A 24,296-nucleotide genomic window follows, 5' to 3' on the forward strand; every position below is an offset into this window, starting at 1 on the left:
CGGTGGAAACGCGAGGGCGCTTGCTGTGTGCACTGACTGCGCATTGTACTTGCCTCTCATAACATCTTCTGTTCGTTTCATAGTGCTTCGCTTTCACAGTCGAGTAGAGCCGATATTACTTGTTTTCGGGATCGCTGACCGCGTCGAGCATTGCAGTGCAGCATTGACAGAAGACGATCGCCGCGCAGTTGCCCTCCCCGTTGGTCCCTTCATTGCCGGGCGTTTGCGCACGACACGCACTGTCACGCACTTAGTCCCTGTTGAACGAACTGTTCGTCCGTTGGTTTAACGACTGCAGTTAATCCAACTTTGCCGAATTTTGGCTTAGAGTGTATCGCTGTTTGGACCACTCAAGGATGCTCCGCGTGGTTGCCGTTTTGCCTCAGATTTACATGTGCAAAATGCAGCGCAGAAGTGACTTCACGACCAAGTGAAACCATTTTACTTCAAAATAATACGTAAGCTCGTCGATCCTTCGGTCAAGTACATTAATTTGGAGGTATAGATTGCGTAAAAAATAATGTGCAGGGCATAACCTTAGCTTCGCGTTAATAAACAGTATAGAACGAAAAGCATGGCTAATTTCTCACTTTCTCTCGTATTTGACGGGTTACACTGCATGCCTCGATTTGCTTTTCTTGCAGTAACGAATTGGGAGGAATTGTCACAGATTTCTCCGAGACCCAGCGCAGCCAAGAAGTTATCTGCGAGTTGAGCCATAGTACAGGCTTCTAAGATGTTTACTAAAACGAAACGAGAATACCGACACCCCATAAACCCATCGCTTAAGAGATTACAAGGCGCTATGCGTACAGTGTATACAAACCACTGGCAACAAATCCATTTCGCGTCGATCTTGAAAGCGTTTCTACAGCAGACATCGTGCACGTGAACTGCAATACCAAAAAGTATGACCGGTAAAACATTTCTTGCAGGAGTAAGACTTCATTTTTTTTCTCGTTATTTAGCACCTTTCATCATTGCTCTCAGTCCTGACGAAGCCCGCATACACTCTAATCACGAAAAGGAATAAGTGAAAGGGATAGGCCTGTTTGAAGGAGTCAATGGACGCAAGTCGGCGAATGTAAGGTCTGTCGAAACGTTTAATACAGAAGAACTCGGTCTACCTGCCACTCACATTTTGCTTTTGCGTTTCCAGACTATATATATATATACAGACTCGCCCTCCAGCGAAAATGTCTCTCACACAACAGCTTCTGACCAAAGCATGGACTTATCATGTCATCTGTCCATTATTCCTTTAGATTTTGGTGCACGTTAAAGAACCCCAGGTGGTTGAAATTTCCGGAGCCCTCCACTACGAGGTCTCTCATAATCATATGGTGCTTTTGGGACGTTAAACCCCACATATCAATCAATCATATCAATGTCCATTACTCATTTATAACATGACTCGACACTCTCCCGTTCTTTTTGTTCAAGACCATTCATCACTTGACATCATAAATACCTACACGAGGGTTACCGAGCATTCCACAGAGTGTTCCACAGAGTGTTCTACATTCATCGCAATGGCAACAGACGGCGCTGACGAACGCTCCTAAGTTTAAATGCACATATTTACCCTGTGAAGTAGACGGGACGATGCTCTACCACTGAACTACGCCACCGCGTAGTTTAAGAGCATCGGACGCGTTATTTGAAGGTCTCAGGTTGGGAGCCTGCTGGTGGCAAGTTACTTTTTGTCCATTTTTTTTTCTTCACATCTACAATTACTTCTAATAACATACCCTACACTTCTATTGGCATAACTACCAGATAGTTCTTATTATTACCGTCTCTAACAAACAAAAAGAAGCCTTTCAACGTAACACTTTGTTTCCTTCAGTCGAGAGTACAGCTCTGTAGCTATACGTGCGCGACCTTCTTTGAAATACTGAATTGAAGGCGACTTCACCTCAATCACACATGCATAAGTTCCAGCATCTTTCAACACAGCACCTTTCACTAGAGCCTTTCCCACATGTCCAATATGTTGGCGCAGAGCTGCACTTTCTCGTAATATCTGAGCAACACGAAATAGGAGGCATCGCCTTCGGAGCACCGTGTTCTTTCTAATTTCTGTTTTGTTGATGCAGTAAACGTGACGAAGTCACTCACCACCTGTGTCAACGTCAACTCAACGCAACACATGATGTATTTGAATTGGCGACGTTGCAAGGAAGTCATCCCTGAAACTTGAGCCCCGTCCCCCTCTCGTAATGAGAGCCGAAACTGTTCGGTAAGCAGACCTATGCGAAGCTGGGAGCAACGAAATAGCTTGCGAAGAGACGATATACATCGCGGAGTAATTAGCTCGCTCTATGAATTTACAGCCAATATGTCTAGAGAAAACATGCAGTTAATCAGCTAACAACAATAAAACAAGCTCCTCGTTAAAGAATCCCACGACACTGCGAATAAAGCTAGAGTAACAAGCACTTCGGTAATAGGTAAGTGCTCGTTTCGATGTCGCACCAAAGCGCTAAGTTAAACTTCCCCTGTAACGTCTTAAACAGATAAAACGTATGAACAGCACCGTTCATTTTAGTCGGAAAGGACGTTGAAAAGGGTGACCTCGGTCTTTCGAAAGACGAGACTGCCTCGAACGTACACACGTTCTATCACGCACTAAAAGGAACCATCCTAAAATGTCGCGTAATGTGAACATTCGCGAGCTCAGCAAAATGGATACGACCTAATAAACAGAAAAGAGACAAATCGAACCTCACGAAGAAGAAATGAATCTCCCCCCTCAGACCCCTCGTAAAGAACCCTGCGCCGCTTTAAGCGACAGACTCCGTTTAAACCAGGCAGGCTAAACGAGCAACGTGTAATACACTCTCCGGTAATAGAGCTCGTGAGTCTATAGCCAGAGCACGCGCGAAGTCAAAGCGTTTTCTGTAGAGTCAAGAAGCCAGTTGAGAGCGTAAAGCTACAGAGAACCCGGCTGCGCGGACACGGGCTTCGAAAAAAAAAAAAAAGCGAGTCGCATACAGCGCGTGTGTGTGCGCGTCTTCACGAGCTGTGATAGAAACATGGCTCTGATTTAGGGGCTCAGCGACGCGAAAACGTATACAGAGTGCATAGGTGGGTCCGCGAAGAAAGAATAAGAGAAGGAAAAGTGGCTACAACGTCGAGACGACGACGCCCTGTGCTCGACTTCAGAAGGAACAAAACAGGCTATCTGCGCAGAGAGCCCTTTGTTAGCGAGTGACTCCGGCCGTAAAACATACAGACAGCGCTTCCATGCCCCACGATGCAGCTCGCGTGGTGGGGGGAGGGGGGTCGCCTTTTTGGTTAATTGAAAACAAGGCACACAGCACTTGCCACGAGTCTAGGAGGTTTCGTTGCCGCAGCGCTTCCAAACGGCTGTTATTACGGCGGCATGACGTAAGAACGAGAGTTCAGCGAGCATAATTCACTGGGGCCGTCCGGTTGATTCGGACCCATTCTCGTTGTGAGGCGCGTGCTATTGCTCGATTCCGATCGGGGTGGGCGGAGCATTGTCTCGCGGCCAATGGCGCAGGGGCGGATGAAAATAAAATACTATGTATATATATGTGTCGTAATGCCGTAATGAAATGAAAGCAGCACTTTTTTAGATGTCTCGCACAGTGCACGTCGAGCACTCATTCTAAAATTTCTCGAAAGAGACACGCCCTTTAAGCCAACACGATGCTGGATGGTATCAGCGAATGTGGCAAGTCCATGAAATCGTGCGCTTGCAAATATAAGTGTTAATGTACAGGTTTACGGACCAATAAAACTAGAACAGTTTACGGACCAATAAAACTAGAACGTTTAGTCATGCATGGTGTTGACACATCCAATATGTAATGATTTTAAATACATAGTAACATATGCTGCTATGAGCCCATCAATTAGGTCTTCATCGAAGATGTCATCGACCATGTGCGTCCCTTTTTCTTATGACGTGCAACGTCATAAAAGAAGACAGCTTGTGACAACCGTGTCTCCAGTCCTCAGACAAACTCTTACAAGTTTCTGCGGGGAACGGATGGCCCTTTCATCCTAATTTAAGGCCAATGGGATTCATCAACATAACGTTAAATGACATTTCTCAAGCGTCAATCGTCTCACTCGTCTCATCTGCGCAAATCAGGTTAAAGCAATGTGCCACTGGTGTGCACACAATTTCATGCTAACAAGACATCTGCTTTGTAAACAACTATATTTTTTTTTTTTTTGGTATGGCTACGTAACTATGCTCTTTGTGAAGTCAAAGTTGGCCATTCACCTCGATTCTTTCTTCAAACTCCATGCCCGTCCCACGCTCCTCCTTCCTTATTTATCACACCGGCCTTTTCGATGCTGAGATAACGCAATAAAAAATTACGACGGCCTTTGTGATCACTTAAGCACGAAGAACAAATATATCCTCAGGTTTACAGCAGCTGTCACACCAAAAGTTTCCATCACTCACGTGACCATGCAGTGAGCTGGCCGGGCGCAACGACAGTGCCCACAAAACATTAACATAACACTCACGTTAACCACGCCCCACACGCTCATTAATCACTGCCAAGCGTGCACACCCACCGGCTGCGCTCATTGGTTACGGAAGCAGCTAATACGTCACTCCTTATTTCGCGTCATTTTGGACTCACGTCACCCGACACGTGGTAATAACAGGCAGACTGTTACGTGTCAATCGTGAGCGCGACCGCTGTATTATCATATGGGTAAGTGTTCAAAAAACAAGCGTTGTGAGTAATTCTATCACTGAGCACTCACTGTCTATATCTTCCTGGAGCAAGAGCGTATTACTACTACTAATACTCTGACCTGATTGGTACCTCGGCCATATTATTAGAGTGAGCGCATCACTATTACTAATATTCTCAACTGATCGGTACCTCGGCCATATTATTAGAGCACTGATGGTAACCTAAAGAAAGAAGGGTGATGTATTCATTAAAGCGTGCATTGAGAGGAAAGGAGATGGATGAAAAAAAAAATGATGACTCGCTCAGCTTGGGCATAAGTAGTAATAACACACTACTCTTATAGGATTACATAAAAAGCACTGCTCGAAGAATAAGAAGTTTTACAATGTGTTTTAATGAATACTGCGAGTTGTGCGAATGCTGTGGTCGAGATCACGACTGAATGGTCACAGCCTGCCGGTTACTGCCACGTCTCACAGCAGATTGGTAAACGACGCGTAAGGCCCAATGATCAATCAGCTGCACGTACTAAGCTGAAAGGATATTACCTGCACGAATAGTGTCAGAAAACAACTCGACAGCGATGAAACTCAACCGTAACTCTGTGACACAGCGCCTGGAACAAATGAACAGCTTGCCTCACTAACCTTTACCTACTAATCTACATCTGAGGACTATTGGAACAAAGGTAAGAAGACTAGAAAGCATCCCCTTTATTCTAGCAGTAGCACTTCCGTAGCACACGTGTTCATGTTTGTGCGAAAAAGTGCACATGGCGCAAAAAAGAAAAAAAAGCACGGCTCGCAAACTCGAAGGGACAAAGTCCGTTGCACACTTGCAACTTCCCTCTGCTTGCAAAGTACGCGAGCAATTTGCAAACACGACGTTAAAGAGAACCTCACGCTCACCGTCGGCACACGCTGTTATGTTAGGACATGCAGCAATGCCTGCGCTACCAACCTCCGAAGGGGCTATGGCTGTACGGCAATCCTCTACACTTCACACTAGACGTAAAATGCACAGCTGACGTCAGTAAATAACATTGTCACGTGAACCAGTGCCTCACCGCCACCTGGTGTAAATCTACATCATTATGTCAAGGGCTCAACATCAAGCAGTAGTGAGGATGATATTGAACAACGGAGAGTCGAGACAAAATTGTAGGTCCGTACTAAACCGTGGTGCGATGCAACTTAACAACTCTGCGCAACGACGGATTGACACAAGCCTTCACCAATGGGCGCACATTGCAGACCGACGCCATGAGCTCGACGGCTGATGACACGGGCTTCGGAGAACAGCGACGAGTGCATGAGAGGGACGACTTTTGTAATCGCGCAAGCGATCGACTGCCGTATACTTCGGTTGTCTGCCTCTCGGGACTCAAGTTGGATGTTACTGTAAAAGCTTCTTAAACTAAAGTAATTCGTCGGCCAATCGTAACGATGTACATATAATTAACGAATCCGAATAATCAGTCTGCACTTGAGAAAAAGCCGCTTTGCCAATTTGGTTCTTGAGCATCTTCAAATGTTCAACAGACCGTGCCCGTTCCGTTGTCGCTGGGTCCGAGTTCGTAAAAATTACTGAATGATCGTTCCATCTAGTTTCCCATTGGCTGAACGCCTTCGCCAAAACTATGCCTAAAGCTCTGATTGGCTAGCGTTTGCCTTTAAGGGCAGTTACACCGTTGGGACGAGTATTTACTGAGACTTCTTTCGCGTGCACTACATTCCGGCTTACAGCATTCGACTGCATGTTCTGTCCAGCGTTCAGAGCGCGGACAGCGACACCGACGGGAATAAGATATCGTTATATCGCTGCCACTAGCCTTTACTTACTCCTTTCAAACGCTCCCAAAATCAGGCTGACGAGGCGTGACCGAAGATATCGTATACGCATTCACAGTATAAGGGAATCGGCCCACCATAGAGGAACGATGGTTTCGCCATCGAGAAATCCAACCCAGCCTAAGTTCACATGTCAAGCTCACTGATTACCGTCTCTGCAGCCCCTCTTCTTTTTCAGACTCTTCCTTCTCCTTCTCCTCGTTCAGGACCGATAACCGCGATTGAATCACCGTGAACTCTCCGCTATCGCGTTCCCATTTGTATTCGAAGCGTGCACCGGCCACCCTCTCTTGATTCTTCCTTTTCGCATACGCTGTCACGTGCGTAAACGGGACCTCTAACTTGGGGAAACATCTGAAATACTCTCTCTCAAGTCCAACAACTGCAATTTCAGAAAAAAGAAGAAGGAAGACCAAAGCAGTGGGAAAGTGACACAGTTGAAGAATGTAGGGGACCCGGTCCGGCACTAGCTGCGCACGCCCAGAAAGATTATGCAACGCGAGCGATTTTAAGGACCTGCAATAGGCGAAATGTACCCACTTCACAGCCAGCCAACCTGCCCTGCTTATTTTAGTTTCTGTTTTAAGTACACCAGACTGACGTTACCCGTAGGACCATTTTGACCCGAGCGCGGTTTCACTGAATCATGTAGATAGATTTCCGCCGCCAGTGAAGGGTCTATCACGTACGGTTGTGACTCTACTGAGCCCTGAAAATGCATGCGAATTGAAAGGAAACAGCGGGAGCCTTCGAACAAGTACATTTCAAATTCCACGGAATCGCAAGCGACCACGGTAAGTCAACCAGTACAGTGCGACCATCAGTAATCCTGCCGACAGAAAGAAAATCAAACGACGGAGTTCGTAAACTTATTCGCCCCAGGGAAGGCATGAATGATACAGTATACAGTCGAATCCCTTTTACAAATTGACAGACGACAGTACCACTATACCCCAGTCGGTGATCTTGCTGACAGATAAGCGAAAACAAACGACGAAAACTGTCAATCTATCCGGTTAATTCACATCAGGAATAATGGCGTTGTGAAAAATATAAAAATTCGGTGATTAATTATAATTATACCTGTGACGCAACCGTGAGCAGTGTATGCGATCATAGGGGATACACCACACAGTGTGCGTTTGTACGAATAAGTAAATATCTCCTTTAGGGAACAAAAGCAATTCATAATTCACAAGTTAACATTTGATTACCAATTATCTGTTCATGGTGCATATTCAACATATACAGCCAGTTTATTGATACCTGAGTAACGTCTCTTGTTATGTGTCGACATCGATACTACTGACCCCCGCGCTGTGTGCCACTTTTAATAAGAGCTTCCCTGTATTACCAGTTACATTCGCCGGCATCGTAAAGGCAGCATTTTACGGTTTCCTGCACTTAATTCAAACCAGAACGATCGAAACACCGTTACACGTTACCGCACGCCGCTAGTCCTCCCGAAAGCCAGCTCGTGAAAACCACACAATAGCTATAGTATACTGCACCGCGTATAGGTAAACGCCGAAGAACTCCCCCACACGAACAAAGCTTGACAAACGCGGCTCTAACTGCCAACTAGCATGGGCGCCGGTGGCAGCCCATTCCAATATGTCACACATCCAGAACCAGTGGCGGGCATGCATTGAGGCTGGCGGAGCAAATGCAAGGAGGGCTCCCAACAGTCCGGGGCGTCAGCCACGGCGTCGACAGAGTGTCAAAAGAGAGTGCCGATGGTCTCGTAAACCTTTCGCGAATTTGCAAACGGCCCCATAAGCCATTTCTTGCCATGATGGTCGCCATATCGACCAGTTCGCCGAGGTCGCGATACAGTATCAGCTCTGCCTCTTGCGCAGGGTGTGAGCGTCTATACGCAAGCTGCACGGACGGCACCATTTTCGATTGAGCCCCTCGTGGACCCCACAATTGTGCTCCTCGACGCCGACCCCCCTTCCCCTATCCGGCGCCCCTGCTCCAGCAAACGCACCCCCCCCCCCCCCTCGTACCCCACTTCACGCCTCCGCAGACGCAGAGCCGGGCCGATGCCGCTCCTGTGTGGCCTCGGCCGTCCACCGCACTGATGATGCCCTCCCTCCATTGCACAAAGTGTCGGCAGCCTTTTTCGGTGGGACCACCGCCTTTTCACAGGCTCCCACCGCATGGCACCATTCAGACGAGAAGCGGCCGCCTCTCTTGCTCCAGTGTGTTTGTGAGTGCATTCGGAACCGCGCGCTGAGGCGCTGCTGGAGAGGTCGTAATGAAGATGGGGATGCACTTCCTTTTCGTCGGGAGTTAACAAAGCTGGACACAAACGGGCATGTGCAAACAGCGCTGCACGGGGGAGCGAGTGGGCATTGTTCGGCGTTGAACTAGCTCCACGGTTTACAGCAGATTCATCACTTTGACGTGTTGTATTTAATAATGAAACATTTGATTGTAAGCAAACTCAGCAAACGAATACCTATTACTAAATAAGGCGCATTCGTCCCGACATTGTAGCGTGTATGGCGAATTTTGCATGTGTGTGGTAGCTAGATTGACTACGAGGAATGTCGTACTTTTTATTATTGTTTTTAATTCCCCATCATGAGCGACATCACATCGTTCTCGCTGATAAAGACAACCGGAATACACTGCTTGAGCTATATTGCATCGCATTTATGAACGCCACATTATACGTATACGCCGAGAAACTTGGTAGAGATTTGGCAGGGCGCTGGTCTTCTGATAGGGAGCTGGACTTAGCGACACCAAGGACCGAAGCAAAACCATGCGAAGCATCTTGATGATTTGCAAGTCATTTGTACATGGATTCGGCGGCATTTGATGATATGCGCGGAGGCGGTTCAGCATAGACAGACATTTGTTTGTTGCTTCAAAATGACAACACGAATAGCCGCGATACCCCTCTTTCCGAGTTCAGTAGCGTATTTTAGAGCACGAATCGTAAGTTTTGGTCTGCATGGTAAGCAAAGCAGCTGGAACGAGAAACTAAAGAAACGGCGCAGCTGTGCTGTCGATTCGAATCGCAGCCAGACGTGCGCGATATAGCCAGATATGACGCACTACGTAGATTTCTCGATTGCCATGCGCAGTCCGAAACGTTGTGTTGCATGTACAAATGAGAGGATGCATGTGAGAGGTATTCATAGGCGAAGTACATTGCACAACAAGCGCAGCCAAGCGTACAGCGCCTAACACGATACGCTTGAGTAGACTACCGTGCTCGGAGTTATCTGAAGCAACACGGGTTCGCGCCAATGCCGGCCCGATAGCTGCTATTGTTCCTCGGAGATGATACGGCGTGTGCGAAAAGTGCGCGAACCAACCTGCGATTGCCATCCAGGGGTAGAAGGCGTTAGTAGGCGCCTGCGCGACGGCGGCCGCAGCCGCGGTGGTGCTCTGGCAGCAGGAGGTCCAGGCGTCCGAGACTCTGGGCGCCGCGGCCGACGCGTCGAAGGGCCTCATCGGGTCGGTGGCGGCTCGCGACAGCGAACTGGAGGGCCACGAGGCGGCCATGTCCTTGACGGCGCTGCCGAAGCCGTTCTGGTCCTTGACCAGGCACTCGGTCTTGAAGGCGCCGCTGGCGTCGCTCGGGTACAGCTTGCAGGCTGCCGCGGCCGCGGCTGCTGCTGATCCGGCGGCGTCGTACGAGGCGGCTGTTCCGGCGGCTGCGGCATCGTGCGAAGACGCGGCGCGGGCCGCGACCGCGGCGGCGGCGGCGGCCGCGGCGGCCGTGGACTGCGGGTACGGCGGCACGAGCAGGCCCTGCGGGAACCGGTAGGCCTGTTCCGCCGCGCTGGCCCCCTGGCCGTTGTAGAAGCCGCTCTGCTCGAAGTACGAGTTCATCATCTGGCGGCCGCCCTCGCAACGTCTTCCGACATGGGATTGGCAATTTGTCTTTTTTTACGCTCCTCGTCAAGGTGTTGGATTAAAATCGCCCATGGCCGGGCCGCTCGCAGAGACTCCAGCTTTGCGGGCCCCGGAAGGTTGGCCGCCGTGGCCAATCAGGGCGCCCCCACGCCCCTCGGCGGCTGCCTCCTCGCCCCAGACACCGCGGGCGCCTCCCCGCGGCAACGCGGCGCAACTCGCCGCCACCTGAGTGACAACGGCCCCCCTCGCCGCTCCCTTTGGCGGGCTTCCACGCGGCGGCCGGCTGCGTTTTGCCGCGGTTTTGCTACTCTTTTCTTTCGCGAAGCACGCGCAACTTGCTGCTCTCGCGACGCTTCTTCGGCCGATGCGGGCCGACCTTGAGGCATCGCCGCCGTCTTCGGGCCGCTTATTTTTTCGTGCTGTGATTTACCGCGCAGCTCCGCCCGCGCTGATCATGTCACTGCGAGCTTGATCTCCATGCCTCTCGATGTGGGGAACGCCTCCTCGCTGAACGAAAAGATTCACAGGCAGCAACGCAGGCTTGCACTTCGCTCTGGGTTGGCATATGTTTGCTTTGACAGAGTCAGTCATTCATTCATTCATTCATTCATTCATTCATTCATTCATTCATTCACTCACTAACTCAGTCATTTATTCATTCATTCACTTATTCATACGATTAATTTTTATAATGAACGAAATATTACATTCCTCATAGTCTCCTGGGATAAAAGCTATAATAAAACAGCTTCACTGGGGCCCTGGCTTTATAGTGGACCGAAAAGGGGGCATCGGTAGAATGAATACAAATGACGAGATAAAGACATGACATGCGCTGTACTCAATACTGCAGTTTCATTTAAAAAAAACGTCCCTTATGTCCAACCAGTATCGTCCCACAAATTGTCTTTATATCGACCTTTGTATTCGTTGCAGTGCTGTCCTTTTTGCCTTCAGTATACCTAAACCAACTCACCCACCCAACTGTGATTCTGAGGCTTTGCCGTGGTGGTCTAGTGGCTAAGGTACTCGGCTGCTGACCCGCAGGTCGCGGGATGGAATCCCGGCTTCGGCGGCTGCATTTTCGATAGAGGCGGAAATGCTGTACGCCCATGTGCTCATATGCGGGTGCTCGTTGAAGAACCCCAGGTGGTCGAAATTTCGGGAGTCCTCCACAACGGCGTCTCTCATTATCATATGGTGGCTTTGGGACGTTTAACCCCACATATCAATCAATCAAATCAATGTGCTTCTGAGGCCCAGGGGACCTATTACATGTGTTTCACCACAGTGCCTTTGCAATCATACTGACGTTCGAAGCCCGCTTCATAACGCACTGCCACGAAGTGGTCATCATTTAACAAATTCATCAAAGACACGTCTGAGTTGTTTCTGGTGGTAAGTACAAGATCGTCGGCCATCGGCCACATTGACACCATATGACGGATTCGAAAGCAGCCCGCTCCAGTGGACTCCGTGGATACACGAAGTCGACTGCGTATAAATTATTTTGTTTGAACCGAAGTACCTGATAAGCGAAATAATACTTTCAAACATGAGCAGCTGCACACAAACACAATATAGACAGTTTTGGTTAAACGAAATCGGCTTAATGGTTTAGCCCGATTAAAAAGCACTTCACAAGAAACTAACACCCATCGAACTGACAGATGAAGCAGGAAAAGCGCGAGAAATCTGCAGGAAGATGGCTGCAAACAACAAATAAAGTGCAATTGATCGCACAGTGGTGGCAAAGTTTATGTAAGTAAGGGGTACCAAAATTTCTTTGATACGTGTTTAGTACAGGACCCAGATAGGCAAGTCGAAGTCTGTGAATAGAAGTAAGTCACGAATTAGGAGAATATTGCAGTCAGGGGCCCCACCTGATTTGTTCACACCGCCAAGAACAAGAGACCTCAGACGATGCACTTGCCAACTGCACCGGGGTAATACGCAGTTCACCGTATTATACTGTATACCGGTGAAGTTCGTGGTCAATATTTTGACTCCGCGTGGCTTTAAAGGCAAATATTGCTGTTTAAAGCGTGCCACTCTTTGCAACCATATGACTAGCAATTGATTTGAGAGCCTGCAGGGGAACTTTGAACGTGAGTGCGCTGTGCCGAATTACTATTTTTTACTAGTACAAACACAAACTTACGGTCAATGATAACCTTACCATGCACATGTATAACAAGTCAAGTAAGTTGAAAACAATCTTTTTTTCGTCTAGTTTTACTGTCTCTGTGTAAGGCTTAGTCTACTTTTCAGAGTGTTGACTCTTAGGCCTGGTTTTTCGTTGGTTGGCCATTTTGTTGAAGCGTGGCTCACAGCTCGAACGCTAAAGGACAACCTTAGTCATCATTCATTCATCATGGCATGCCCTGAACATTACAGAAACTTCTACTTCCATTTTCATGCAGAATCAGTTGCAACGAACTTAGGTCCAAACATGATCAGTAAATGCAACAGGCGACCCACAGTTCGCAGGATCAAATGCCGGCGGTGGCGGCTGCATTTTTGATGGAGGCGAAAATGCTGTATACATATAGGCCCGTGTGCTAAGATTTTGGTGCACGTTTAAGAACCCCAGGTGGTCGAAACTTCCGGAGCCCTCCACTACGGTGTCTTTCATAATCTCACATATCAATCAATTGATCAATCAATAAATAAATAAACCAATCAATCAATTAAATGCAACAGGTACACGCACACATTTTTAGCCCCAAGAATATAAGCACCATTTTCAAAACTGCCGTCATCGTCTTCAGTGAGAGTTGTAGCAGTTGCTTTTTTGTTTAAACCCAAGTGCATTGTCTCTATTAACCCAAATCGCAGGCTCATTAGAAAATAAAAGGCAATTGTTTTTTAAGTAGAATATTAATTTCTGCCGAGTGCTCATGTCCTCACGCTTGATAAAAATGGTTGGTACCCTAGAGATTCCCTCTAAAACCAGCGTCATGAACGTGTATCTCTATGATTTAATTCCACGGCCGTACACGTAGAATTCCGACAATATGATGTCATGCACGGCGAATGAGGTCTGCCCATGCCTTTCCTCCTCTATTGAGAAGGTGGGCTAGAGCTTGTACCGCTGTGAAATTGCATTGTGTATTTTTCTTTTCTTCATTAGAAACATGTCTTTTTTGTGCAATATTGTTCTCGAGCACGAGAGCAAACTGTCCTTACAGGTGAATGCAAAAACAACACCCTACACTGTGAATGACCCCCTTTGTTTGTTCACATAGCCTTACTGTTTATTTAAGTTTAATCATCTCGATGTTCATGAATGTCCTGTCTTTGTTGTACAATTTTTGCACTGTACATCACTGCATACGCAAATAAGTTCTTTTCGCTGTATATAACAGCTTGCATTGTACATACGCATTGATCACCACTGTCCATTTTTCTGTGTGCACATAAACTGTGTAAGATATATCCGGAAATAAAATTCTCTTAAACCTGTGGATGTTCTGTTCCGTCGCTATGTTGTGTTCTATTGTAATTGATGTTCACTGTACGTGAGAATTTTCTAAACACATGGTTTCACCGGCTCCTTCACTATGTCTCTGACGCCCAGGGATGGCTTTCAGCTCTTCTATAGTAGAGTACAAAGTACTCGAAATCGTTAACTACTTTTTCTTAACACACATGGCATCATTAGTGCTTAGATCAGAGTGAATGAAGACTGTGAAGATGTGTAATCGGGATGGCTCACTGCTCTCCCATAGTTGATAACGAAGTATTCGAAGTCATTAAACACTTTTTTTTCTAAGCACACCATTTCCCGAAACTGGGAACAATTTCTGTTCCCCCATAGTAGAGTACCTGGGGCTCTGAGTCGTTGAACACTTTTTCTGTACAGAGCAATCCTTATACAGTTGGATTTTCTCACATAAGTACATGGAGTCCACTTTTGAAAACACACTAACATGCGAGATAGTAGAGAGCTTTAGAATACACTGCGCAAAGCTTGCGCGTGATGGAGGCGTCTATATAGCAAGCATGCATCCTCGCTTGGTCCAAGGTGACCTGGTCCCATGGAGGTATAGTGCGCGTCAACACGAATGATGTAAAGACGAGGTTATTTTGCCAGTGCGATAATTATTTGGATAAATAAACGCCCAACCCCGCGTTTTACTGTTTGGACAAATAAAGAAGTTGAATATTCTCGAACGAACATGGCGAATATTGAGTATGGGGGGGGGGTTAGAAAAAGGGGGAACGATTTAGAGCACAGGGTACTCTACTATGGGAGAGCTGAAAGCCGTCCCTCGTGCGTTCGGTACACTGCGAACGAAGTGTTTGCTGCCTTAGCAGCACAGTAGTATGGCACACGGAAATGTATGCCGTCTAACTTCGAGTGCGTGAGTAATCTGGCAAGAAATGTTAATGTATACACTGATGTAGGCAGCAATGTTCCTGACACTGTGCACGTTCCCCTTTTTAACTTTAATTTGTGCACGTGATCAGTATACATTGCCAGTAATTATAACAATGTGCACTCGTCAACACGTTAAAATCCATATTTTTTTCTAAAGTCACAGCAGTATACAAGAATTTCACCTGTATTTCAGCGATCACTCGCCGAAGTGGTCGACAGGTGCTCCACTGCTGAGCCGCAGGGAGATCAAATCCCGGCCACGGCGGCCACGTTTTCTATAGGGAGGCGGAAATACTTCAGCTCGTTGTGCCTGCAGGTTTGGGTGCATTGGGTGCACGTTAGAGGAGTCGAGGTGGTCGAAGTTTCCGGAGCCCTCGACTACGACACCTCGGATAACCATATCGTGGATTCGGTACATTAAAACCCAAGATGTATTAATTGTGTTTTGCAGCGATTGCTCTATAGTGAGGTACAATGAACTCAATTACTGAGACAGCCGCAGGATCACAGTGCACACGTCGTCTATTCGGGTACAATCTTTCTCTGTTTCTTCTCCATCATCTTTTCGCTCCTCTGTCAGGATGCCCGCCATCGCTTTGCAAGCACACGGACGTCGTCACTTCAGTGCATCCGTGGTATACGCAATCTCTCGCGCGCTTTCAATTTCACGAATTGTAAAACTCAGTGATGGCGCAGAGATCGTACATGACTTTTCACGAGTGTGCTCGGAAGACATAGGAGTCACAGGAAAGAAAGGTAAGAAGGTCAACCATACAAGCGACTCGCTTTCCACCCCTTAGGCTTATAAAAATAAGCGGGACTTGATTACCTCAATGGCACCAGCAGCCTTGGATTTTTCTATGCTTGGTCATGAGGAGCGACGTTTAACACAAAGAAGGTGGTACGTATGTACAATAGCTATTTTCAGCTGCTGGCCCGCAGGTCGCGGGATCGAATCCTGGCTGCAGCGGCTGCATTTTCGATGCAGGCGAAAATGCTGTAGGTCCGTGTGCTCAGATTTGGGTGCGCGTTAAAAAACCCCCGGTGGTCTAAATTTCCGGAGCTCTCGACTACGGCATCTCTCATAATCACACGGTGGTTTGGGGATGTTAAACCTCACATATAAATCAATCAACGTTAAACTTCACTAGGAATGGCCATGGCGACGAGTTCGAACCGATGGGGCTGAAAAAGGTGGTATGGACAAAGCAACTTCGTAAGTGCTTTGTCCATACCACCTGGTTGAAGAAAGACACATGAACTATCACATGCACGCCCAGAATTTCTGTTCCACTCTTCGTACGACTTTCGATGTGCTGTATGTATCAAATGCGTGCAGCATGCTGAACTGTCAACCCCAACATAAAATCTATGTGACGCAGCCGGCCCACTCGGCCTTTTGACTAGCTGCAGCAGCAAAACATTGCTTTGAAAGAAATAAACGTATACACGACATAGCAGTCGCGCCCATAACAAAACTGATTTATGTACAAGTCTCCGTACACTCTAAGCCAAAACGGAGCAACAGGGGTATAGGGGTTGCTCCTTTCAGGGAGCAATTGCATTGCCACTCCCATTACTCTCCTAAAAGGAGTAACTGCAGAGGGAGGAACCGTTGCTCTCCTTTCAGTTCCTCCTTCGGGGGATGAACAGTTACTCCCTCCAGTTCCTCCCTGCAGACTAACAGTTACTCCCACCAGTTGCTCCCCGCCGACCAACCATTACTCCCACCAGTTGCTCTTCTAAGAGCAACAGTTACTCTTTACCGTTCCTCCCACGTGTTCGCAGTTACTCTCTGAAAACCAACTGCACATGCTTCCAGTTACTTTTTGGGGAAATGAGTATTTATCTCGAGTATGCTTGTCACACGCTTAACACATGGCGAGAGCTCCTTGGAAGAGCACTGCTTGGGCGCTTCTAACACAAAAAGTGGACAATATTTAAAGGAAAATAAATGCTTTATTGTTCTTTTTATGAGGCGACGTGTGACCACACGTAAAAGTAGACTTCGCCACACCACAGCCAGCACTAAACAAACACCATAATACATCAAAGGTTTTCTGCGTCATCCGTGGAAAAACAATCTTGAATTTCTAGCATAGGGCAGTCTGTGTCATCATTGGTGAGAGAAGGGAACTTCTCCAATTCTGAAGAACTCAAGTTTCGCAGCTGGTGTTTCCATCACGCTAGCGCAGCAGAACGTCACCGCAGGCATATTTGAAGCATCTCATTCCTGCAAGAAAAAAAAATAGAAGTGTGAGGTTAAACATGCCAGAATCAATTCATAACAATGAGTCACACACACTGCAGCAGCGCTTACATTCTAGGATGTCTACTGCAAAACGAAATGTGAAAAAAAGGAAGGTTCGGCCAAACGTTACTTGGCAAGCCATATAAATGCTGATGTGGTAGACGCTCTTCACATGATGTCTCAGACAGCAATATTCTGGAAGAAAATGTGCAGCACCTCAACAAGACATATTTGTAGCAGTTAAAGATACCCTTAGGTTCAGTTAACTTGTTTCCTATACACAGCTGAGTGACATTTCTACGAGCCAATTCACCAATGGGCCTTCTAAATGAGGTCATGTGTGTGGCAAATAACACGTACTGTCCGCTCATGTTAAAATACTTATTTAGCTCGTGCACATAGTTGCTCTCGATTCTACTGTTCTATCATACGCTGCTGCGTCTTGAATTGTGCAATACCTGTAGGCACAAGCCAAGCATGCAAAGCCTGCTTGGAAGCAACCATTTGCAGAGGCTACATGATAATCTTCAGTATATTTCTTTGTACCTGACGCAAACGGCTGGACAAAACTATAGACAAATAAACGTAGACCGTGCTACCTTCAAAAAAATGCTTTAAATTTAGAAAACTAGGGTGCATTTGTTCACTCGGTTGACGAGTCACAGCCACGAGATATGTAAACGAAGCAATATATCAATATATCTTAAGGCATGCACAGATATTCTGATTCTTTGTTTGACAGTGTCACAGATAGCTTGCCAATACATATATATTTGAGAGCAACAAGATGTGAAGCTTTTATTAGCTCAACGTCTTGTTGGTTCACAGCCACACAGGTTACTGCTTGTTAGACAAATTGGAATAAGCACACCATGGTTTCCAAAAAAAAAAAAGCATTATTAGAAGTTAGCTCCCGGTGTGAATGTCTGCCTATTTATTTCGTACTGCCTTCTACATGTGCCACAAAGACATTTGTTGAGGATGTGCTACCAGTCAAGCCAAGATCGCATACTTGGTCAATGTGATAGAAATACAAACATTAGAAACACTGCCACCTCTAGTAAGAGCATAACACTTCAGTATCTTGGACTAGCAAAGAGGTGCACAAGAAAGTTAAGCCCACTCTTGTGAAACTTTGAACGCGACTATTTCAGAGTGGGGGAGGTCAACATGCTGTGGCACTTTTAAACCCACGAAACATCTGCAGAAAACAGGGTAAAGGCAAGTCAAGAAACGCTGTTATGAAGGCCTGCGCATGGACAGCTTTGTGAATCTAAGCCCAAGTGTTATGCTTTGTGCAAGCCAAAATCCATGTAAATAGGGAAAGCATACTTTTAGGAGTACCAGCGTAAACAAATCTTGGCAGTTGGCTTTTTAGTACAAACAGCAATCCCTGCAATGAAAACATAAACATTTTATCTTAACGGTAACAGTGTGAGCACACACACGGGCCAGCGGAGCCATGTCGAATTGTCAGTGCCAGTGTAACCATGTGGCATAATGAACTATTCTCTGGCCAACACATGCACAGTTTGCCCCTAAAAAGCGATGCTTTCATATACGTAGTACAAAAAGTCTGTACTTACCAAAATTCACTTGCTTTCTGTACTTTAGCATCGTTGGGAGCATCTTTATCTGCAGTATAACCAAATTTGTGTCATATCCCTGAAAAAAAAGTAAAAGACATGCATCAAATATTGTTTCATTTCGTAGCAGTGAAGTCAGGTTAAGAACAGCCAAGTGGGAATCAGCCTAATTATGTGCATGCGGCAAATCCCAAACGGCGTTATTGAGGTTGTCGAAATTTTCGTCGATTGGTATTAGCGTCGATATGTGACTTCAACGGCATGCCAAGTTTTCACAGCGCATAAAGATTTCATGATGTAGAATAATGACAGCGCTAACGAGAACATACAGCATTTATGATTGTCTTTTACAATATTCAGTTTTGCTAAGGTTTTGCATCACTAAAGAAATCTGAAAGATTTGGGTCATTCCTCCTCTAATTGTTCTGTCAATATGTAAACAGAACATGTAAACTGCTCGCTTGATGGTGCGCTTATAAAATAGTACGTTCAAAGCAGAGGTGAAGCAAGTGACGCAGTGATGTGGGCAGATTTTTTTTTTTTTTAGGCGTGCGGGGAGGGGGGGGGGGGGGGGGAGGTCAGCTTATCTGAATAGGCCCGGCAAGCGAATATGGTCGTCAATTTGGGCTCCCTACGCCCGGCCTAAAAAAATTCTGTGCGCAACCGCCTGGCTATGCCAGTGAAGTGAGGCGACAATGATTTGTTTACTTACTGATTTACATACACTTTACATCTCTAAAAAATGCGGCCCAAGGCCCCAACACTCAGCCGTTAACATTACATAAAGCCAATGGTAGAAAAGTGCCAGTATGAATGCAGCTACAACCCCGCCCCAATGTTTTTTCAAGCGAGGTAGCGTTGCGGAAATGAACTTTTAACTGCAAAAGTACACTGGCACTGCAGTGGTGACAGGGGAAGCAAGAGGGTATGCAGGCGGTAATAGAGGTAATTTAGTCCGATACGGCTAGCAATGGATACGGTGAATAAGAGCAAATCATTTCTCTTTCAATAGCGCAACCACTCAACAATGTATTGTAAGAGCATTAAATGTTGCTGGAAATGCCACTCACCTGCACGCTGATGCATGCACAGTCCTTTGTCCGACGAGCGAACAGGCTTGCAGATAGCTGAAGACGTGTTTACGATGTGTTTGTTCCACCCAGCAGCAAAATCCACAACTACTTCGCGCTCCATAAAGATAAATATACACTAACCTTCATCACGAATAAGTAGAAACGCAAATCTGCGACACACACACACGATCAAAACATAGCTCACAGCTCGCACGTCCATGTGCTCGCCAACCACAGACCAAATGAAAATGAGTAAGTAGTGCGAACGCGAACCTAGTTGCGCCGAAAAAAAAAAAAAACGTCGAGCAGTGGCGGCACAGGCGTCAGCGCAATAATTTCAGCGTGTTCTCCTAATACAATTATAAAAACAAACTGAGGTACACTAAAACTCATAAATAAATATAAAAAGTTGAGTGTAATTTTTATTTAGTGCTAATCAACATAAACACTGAATAAAAATTACTTTGTAATTTACATCGTTTGCTACAATAGCGCCACACTTGTCGTGCGGGCGCAGATGGCGCAGATTTGTCATTCTGCCCTCAACCTACACGGTGAAGCGTGCTACTAAGTGTATGGCTGATGAGAAGCGCGTCTGGGTCCGCTTTTTTTTTTTTTCTCCGATATATTTGGGCGGGGGAGGGGGGGGGGGGGCTCCTTATGCACGTGTTTCGGTGCTTGATCGACTTTGACGCCCTTACTTCGCGGACGAACGGCGTGTCTAGGCTTTTTTTATCGTTGTTTTGCACGTGTTTCGGCGTTCGGTCCGCTTTGACGTGCCAACTCTCCATTCTGCTGCTGCGTGTGTTAGGTATTTGCCGTACTGTATTCTCAGGCCTTCTGTGTTCAGCCAGCGCTGCTATCTTATTATCTACGGATGCTAAAATAAATCACTGTTTTGGTTTGGTGAAGTTTGGCACACAGAACAAACAATAATCTGGCCCATGAATATCAATGTGGGCGGCATGCATATTTGTGTGCGGTGTTCTGCCGGGGAGTAACCGTTGCGTGACGAGAGCATTTACAGCGGTTCCTCCTTCCGTTGCTCCCTTACAAACTTAAGATGAATACAGTTGCTCCCCCATTCTCGAACAAGTCGGCCATCTTGTTCCGCTTGGTCTTTTCGGAGAGTAACAGTCGGTCTGAAGGAGTAAAAACAGCCGTTGCTCCCATTTTGGCCATTTTTGGCTTAGAGTGTAAGTGCGTCCATACCCGCTGTTGCGAAAGACGGCGACGCCAACACGGTCCCGATGGCGCCACTGCTTCCAACTCCGCCGGGAAGGTCACCAGCCGTTTGGTAGCGTATGTTTATCAGCTCGCGACTGCTTCCGCGCAGAGCTGATAAGACGAGCGGACGAGACGACGGTGAGTTAAACAAGGTTTATGTACAGCATATATACAGAGGCGTTACAATTTCGGCACTGGGGCCGACAGAGACTCGAAGAGCCGAACTCTTCTCTCTAACACATAGTTCAGCCTTTCGCCTAAGACCGCTGATCGCGACACGCCGCAGGGCTTCTTTTATTTGCACCGGGTCCAACCAAAACGTCCAATCAGAAGCGCCGCTGGTCGTCAGAGCAGACTCCTCCAATGGGGTTCGCCGCGCGATGCGTCAGACCACCAGACATGAGGACGCCGGCTCGCTGTCACGTGCGCAACTGACTCAATGCACGTGGGCCAGAGATGCGCCGCGCGTGTTCACGCCGTGGAGTTGTTCGCGCCCGGCGGACTGCGGGCTGGCCTTGACCCAGATTGCCTGTTTCAGAGGCACGGACGTTTGACGGGGACTCGCTGGCATAACAGCACCCCCGCCGCCAGACAATGCACCGGAAAGACGAGCTGCTTCCACGGGGCTCGGATGTCAGGTGCGCTCGTTCGCCAGGTCCCTCCAGGTTCGCCTCCAGGGCCATGGGGAGAATACAGCTCCAGACTGTTCCGGGAACACATCCCATTTTTGACGACAGATCCTAGCTCCACTGGCTTGTCGCCACAACTTGCTGGCCAACTTCGCTCGTCTCTTCTGACCATCGTCGGTTTCAGCACTTGTCGATGGTTCTGCAACTTGCCAAGAACGGTTCGACAACAGACAACACACGACACAAGCAAGTGCCCTCGGTCACCCGACAGAACACCAGACAAAGTATAGTACAACATATACCTATCTACGTGTTTATCGGAATTTTGTTCCCTCTACATCAAGAGGCACATGTGGGACAAAAGACTCTTAAAATGACAACTCAATTTTTTTTTCCCACGTACACCAACGTAACGAATTAGAATACCACAAAGTTGGCCCCTTGAGATCACTCTAAACGAGAGCGCTCAGCTAAGGTCGTGATGAGGTCAAAATTTTGCCCCGAATCGCCAGCGAGAAACCGAAAGGTTGAGAAGTTACTAGCTGGAACGCACTGCTCAATGCACCTGCATTAGCGTTTACCTTTCCTTTATTTTTTTTTTGTTTTTTGATAGCGAACGTCAAAGTTGCGCTGTGGAGCAACATGCTCCACTTCAGTAACCGGCCACTTTTAGGCGACGATACCTATGCGGCACCAAGAGCGGCTCACCCTTTCGACGTTGCACAGGGGAACAACGATACGGCTTGCTACTGATTGACTCCTCACCGCTTAGCTCGATATCGTGTTCGATCACCGTCGTGTCTCCGGGACGGTCCGACAACACATACCCAAACTCGGAAACAATCTTTCTCAGGTCCTGTTTCTCAGGTCCTCCTTCACTTAAGCTAGGCTCTAGGTTTATCTGCTCCCGGATTACTTTCGATCCCCCTTCGATTACCTCACTAGAACTCAAACTTTCTGCTTCCTCTTCCTCTGAAGCCTTCAACAGCTGATTTACGACCGCTTGATGTTGAACATTGGGTTTCATCAAGTTGTAAATTTTGTTCGGGCGCCTTCCTAATTTTACTTCATAATTGGTATCAGAAAGCTTCGATATTACTTTGGCAGGCCCTTCCCAATGAACCTCAAGCTTGTTCTTTTTGGACGGCCGCAGCAGCATTACTTGACTACCAACTTCAAATGTGCGCTTCTTCGCCGATTTGTCGTAGTACTCCTTCGACAATACTTGTGCAGCCTTCATGTGGCTTTCCACCAGATCTTTCGTTTTTCCAAGCCTCTGAAGGAGGTCTAGAACATACGCGACTACATTAGGGTCCTCATCGAATCCCTCCCAGGACTCGCGTAGCATTTGCAATGGTGTTCTCAAACTCCTGCCATACACAAGCTCTGCAGGGCTAAAACCTGTGCTCTCATGAGGAGCTGATCTTAAAGCGAACATAGCGGGAGGAATACACGCTTCCCAGTCGCATTTGTGCTCGTAGCAGAGAGCTCTCAGTATCCGTTTCAGAACGGAATGCATACGCTCTACCGGATTAGATTGCGGGTGATGGATCGAGCTGTGCACTACTTTTATTCCACATTTATCCATAAAGGTAGAGGTAAGGCAGCTGGTGAAGACACTACCATTGTCGCATTGGATTTCAGAAGGAAATCCGACGCGTGCAAATATGGATAGCAGCGCATCCACGACATGAGGGGAATTGAGCTCCTTAAGGGGTATCGCTTTCGGAAATTTTGTGGCTACACAGAGAGCCGTCAGGATGTACCGACAACCTTGCCTTGACTCTGGCAATGGCCCGACTATATCAATTACTAGGCGCCGAAAAGGTTCTGTGATAATCGGCACAAGCTTCATGGGTGCCTTCCACTTGTCCGTGGATTTCCCCGCTCTCTGACAAGTGTCGCATGAGCGCACAAAGTCTTCGATATCCTTCCAGCATTTCGGCCAATAAAACTGAAGGGAAACTCTAGCCTTGCTTTTTTTTATGCCGAGATGCCCTGCCCATGCGTTTTCATGCGCCAGTTCCAATAGTTGGCGACGATACTTTTGTGGCACTAAGGGCTGCTCATACTTGCGACCTTGCGCATTTGTGTAGCTCCGATACAAAAGCCCCGCTTTCTCAAAAAAAGAAACATTCTTTTTCTTTTTTTCTAAGTTTACGCTTTCCATTAGCGCTTTAATCGAGAGGTCCTCACGCTGCTCTCGAATGAGCGTTTCTCGATCAACCCTCGACAGCTCACTCCAACTTTCCGCTACAGGCGAGAGCGTTGCAGCCCTCTCGCTCTGATCCAATGGCGCCAGGTCGTCTTCCCTTTCCACGGAAACTGCGCCGGTCGGATCGGCGACGGGCCGCTCGCGCGACTGCTCACATGACTCACGCAGAAAGTTTCCTCTCTGAGGTTCCGTCGACCCGCCGACAAGGTCACTTGAGAGTTCACCGCTTTGAACAAGGTCAAGCTCTTGCGAGAGCTTCCGCGCTTGCGATCGCGTGAGGGCCATGTACGCTAAGTTGGGGAAGAACGATTTACCCTGCTCTTTGAGAAGCTGCTCTGAGTTGTTGGAGAAGAGATAAGGAAAACGATCGGGAAGCGCGGCAGACACAGCCGCTTCGGTGCAAAGCTTACCGAACGGGCCTTCAATGACAACCGTGGCGATAGGTAAGCAAGCACTCTGCTCCTCGGCGACTTGCCTGATCCACGCGCATTCTCCTGTAAAGTCATCCGGGGAC

At 47.4% G+C, this 24,296-nt stretch overlaps 1 protein-coding gene and 1 long non-coding RNA gene across 4 annotated transcripts in view; both read right to left on the reverse strand.

Moving 5' to 3' along the window:
• LOC119172871 (homeotic protein ultrabithorax) overlaps positions 1 to 24,296 on the reverse strand; it is a 502,883-nt gene that overhangs the window by 108,512 nt on the left and 370,075 nt on the right. Inside the window, exon 1 of one of the 2 annotated variants that reach the window (XM_075893661.1) lies at positions 9,874 to 10,504. The exons of the other annotated variant lie outside the window; for it this stretch is intronic. Coding sequence (XP_075749776.1) covers positions 9,874 to 10,396 — 523 coding nt within the window. The 5' untranslated portion in view covers positions 10,397 to 10,504. Of the gene's footprint in view, positions 1 to 9,873; positions 10,505 to 24,296 lie in introns of those variants that run through there. 2 annotated transcript variants of the gene reach the window in all.
• Positions 16,515 to 19,944, reverse strand: LOC142814012 (uncharacterized). 2 transcript variants are annotated; one of them, XR_012894772.1, is made up of 4 exons: positions 19,709 to 19,944; positions 18,639 to 18,717; positions 18,385 to 18,445; positions 16,515 to 17,034 (listed from the first exon to the last, which is right to left on the reverse strand). It is a non-coding gene; the product is annotated as an uncharacterized LOC142814012 (long non-coding RNA). The 2 variants fall into 2 exon arrangements; XR_012894773.1 differs by lacking the exon at positions 18,385 to 18,445.

The sequence above is a fragment of the Rhipicephalus microplus genome, chromosome 4 (genome assembly GCF_043290135.1).
Source record: "Rhipicephalus microplus isolate Deutch F79 chromosome 4, USDA_Rmic, whole genome shotgun sequence".
In the NCBI taxonomy this organism is placed as follows: domain Eukaryota; kingdom Metazoa; phylum Arthropoda; class Arachnida; order Ixodida; family Ixodidae; genus Rhipicephalus; species Rhipicephalus microplus.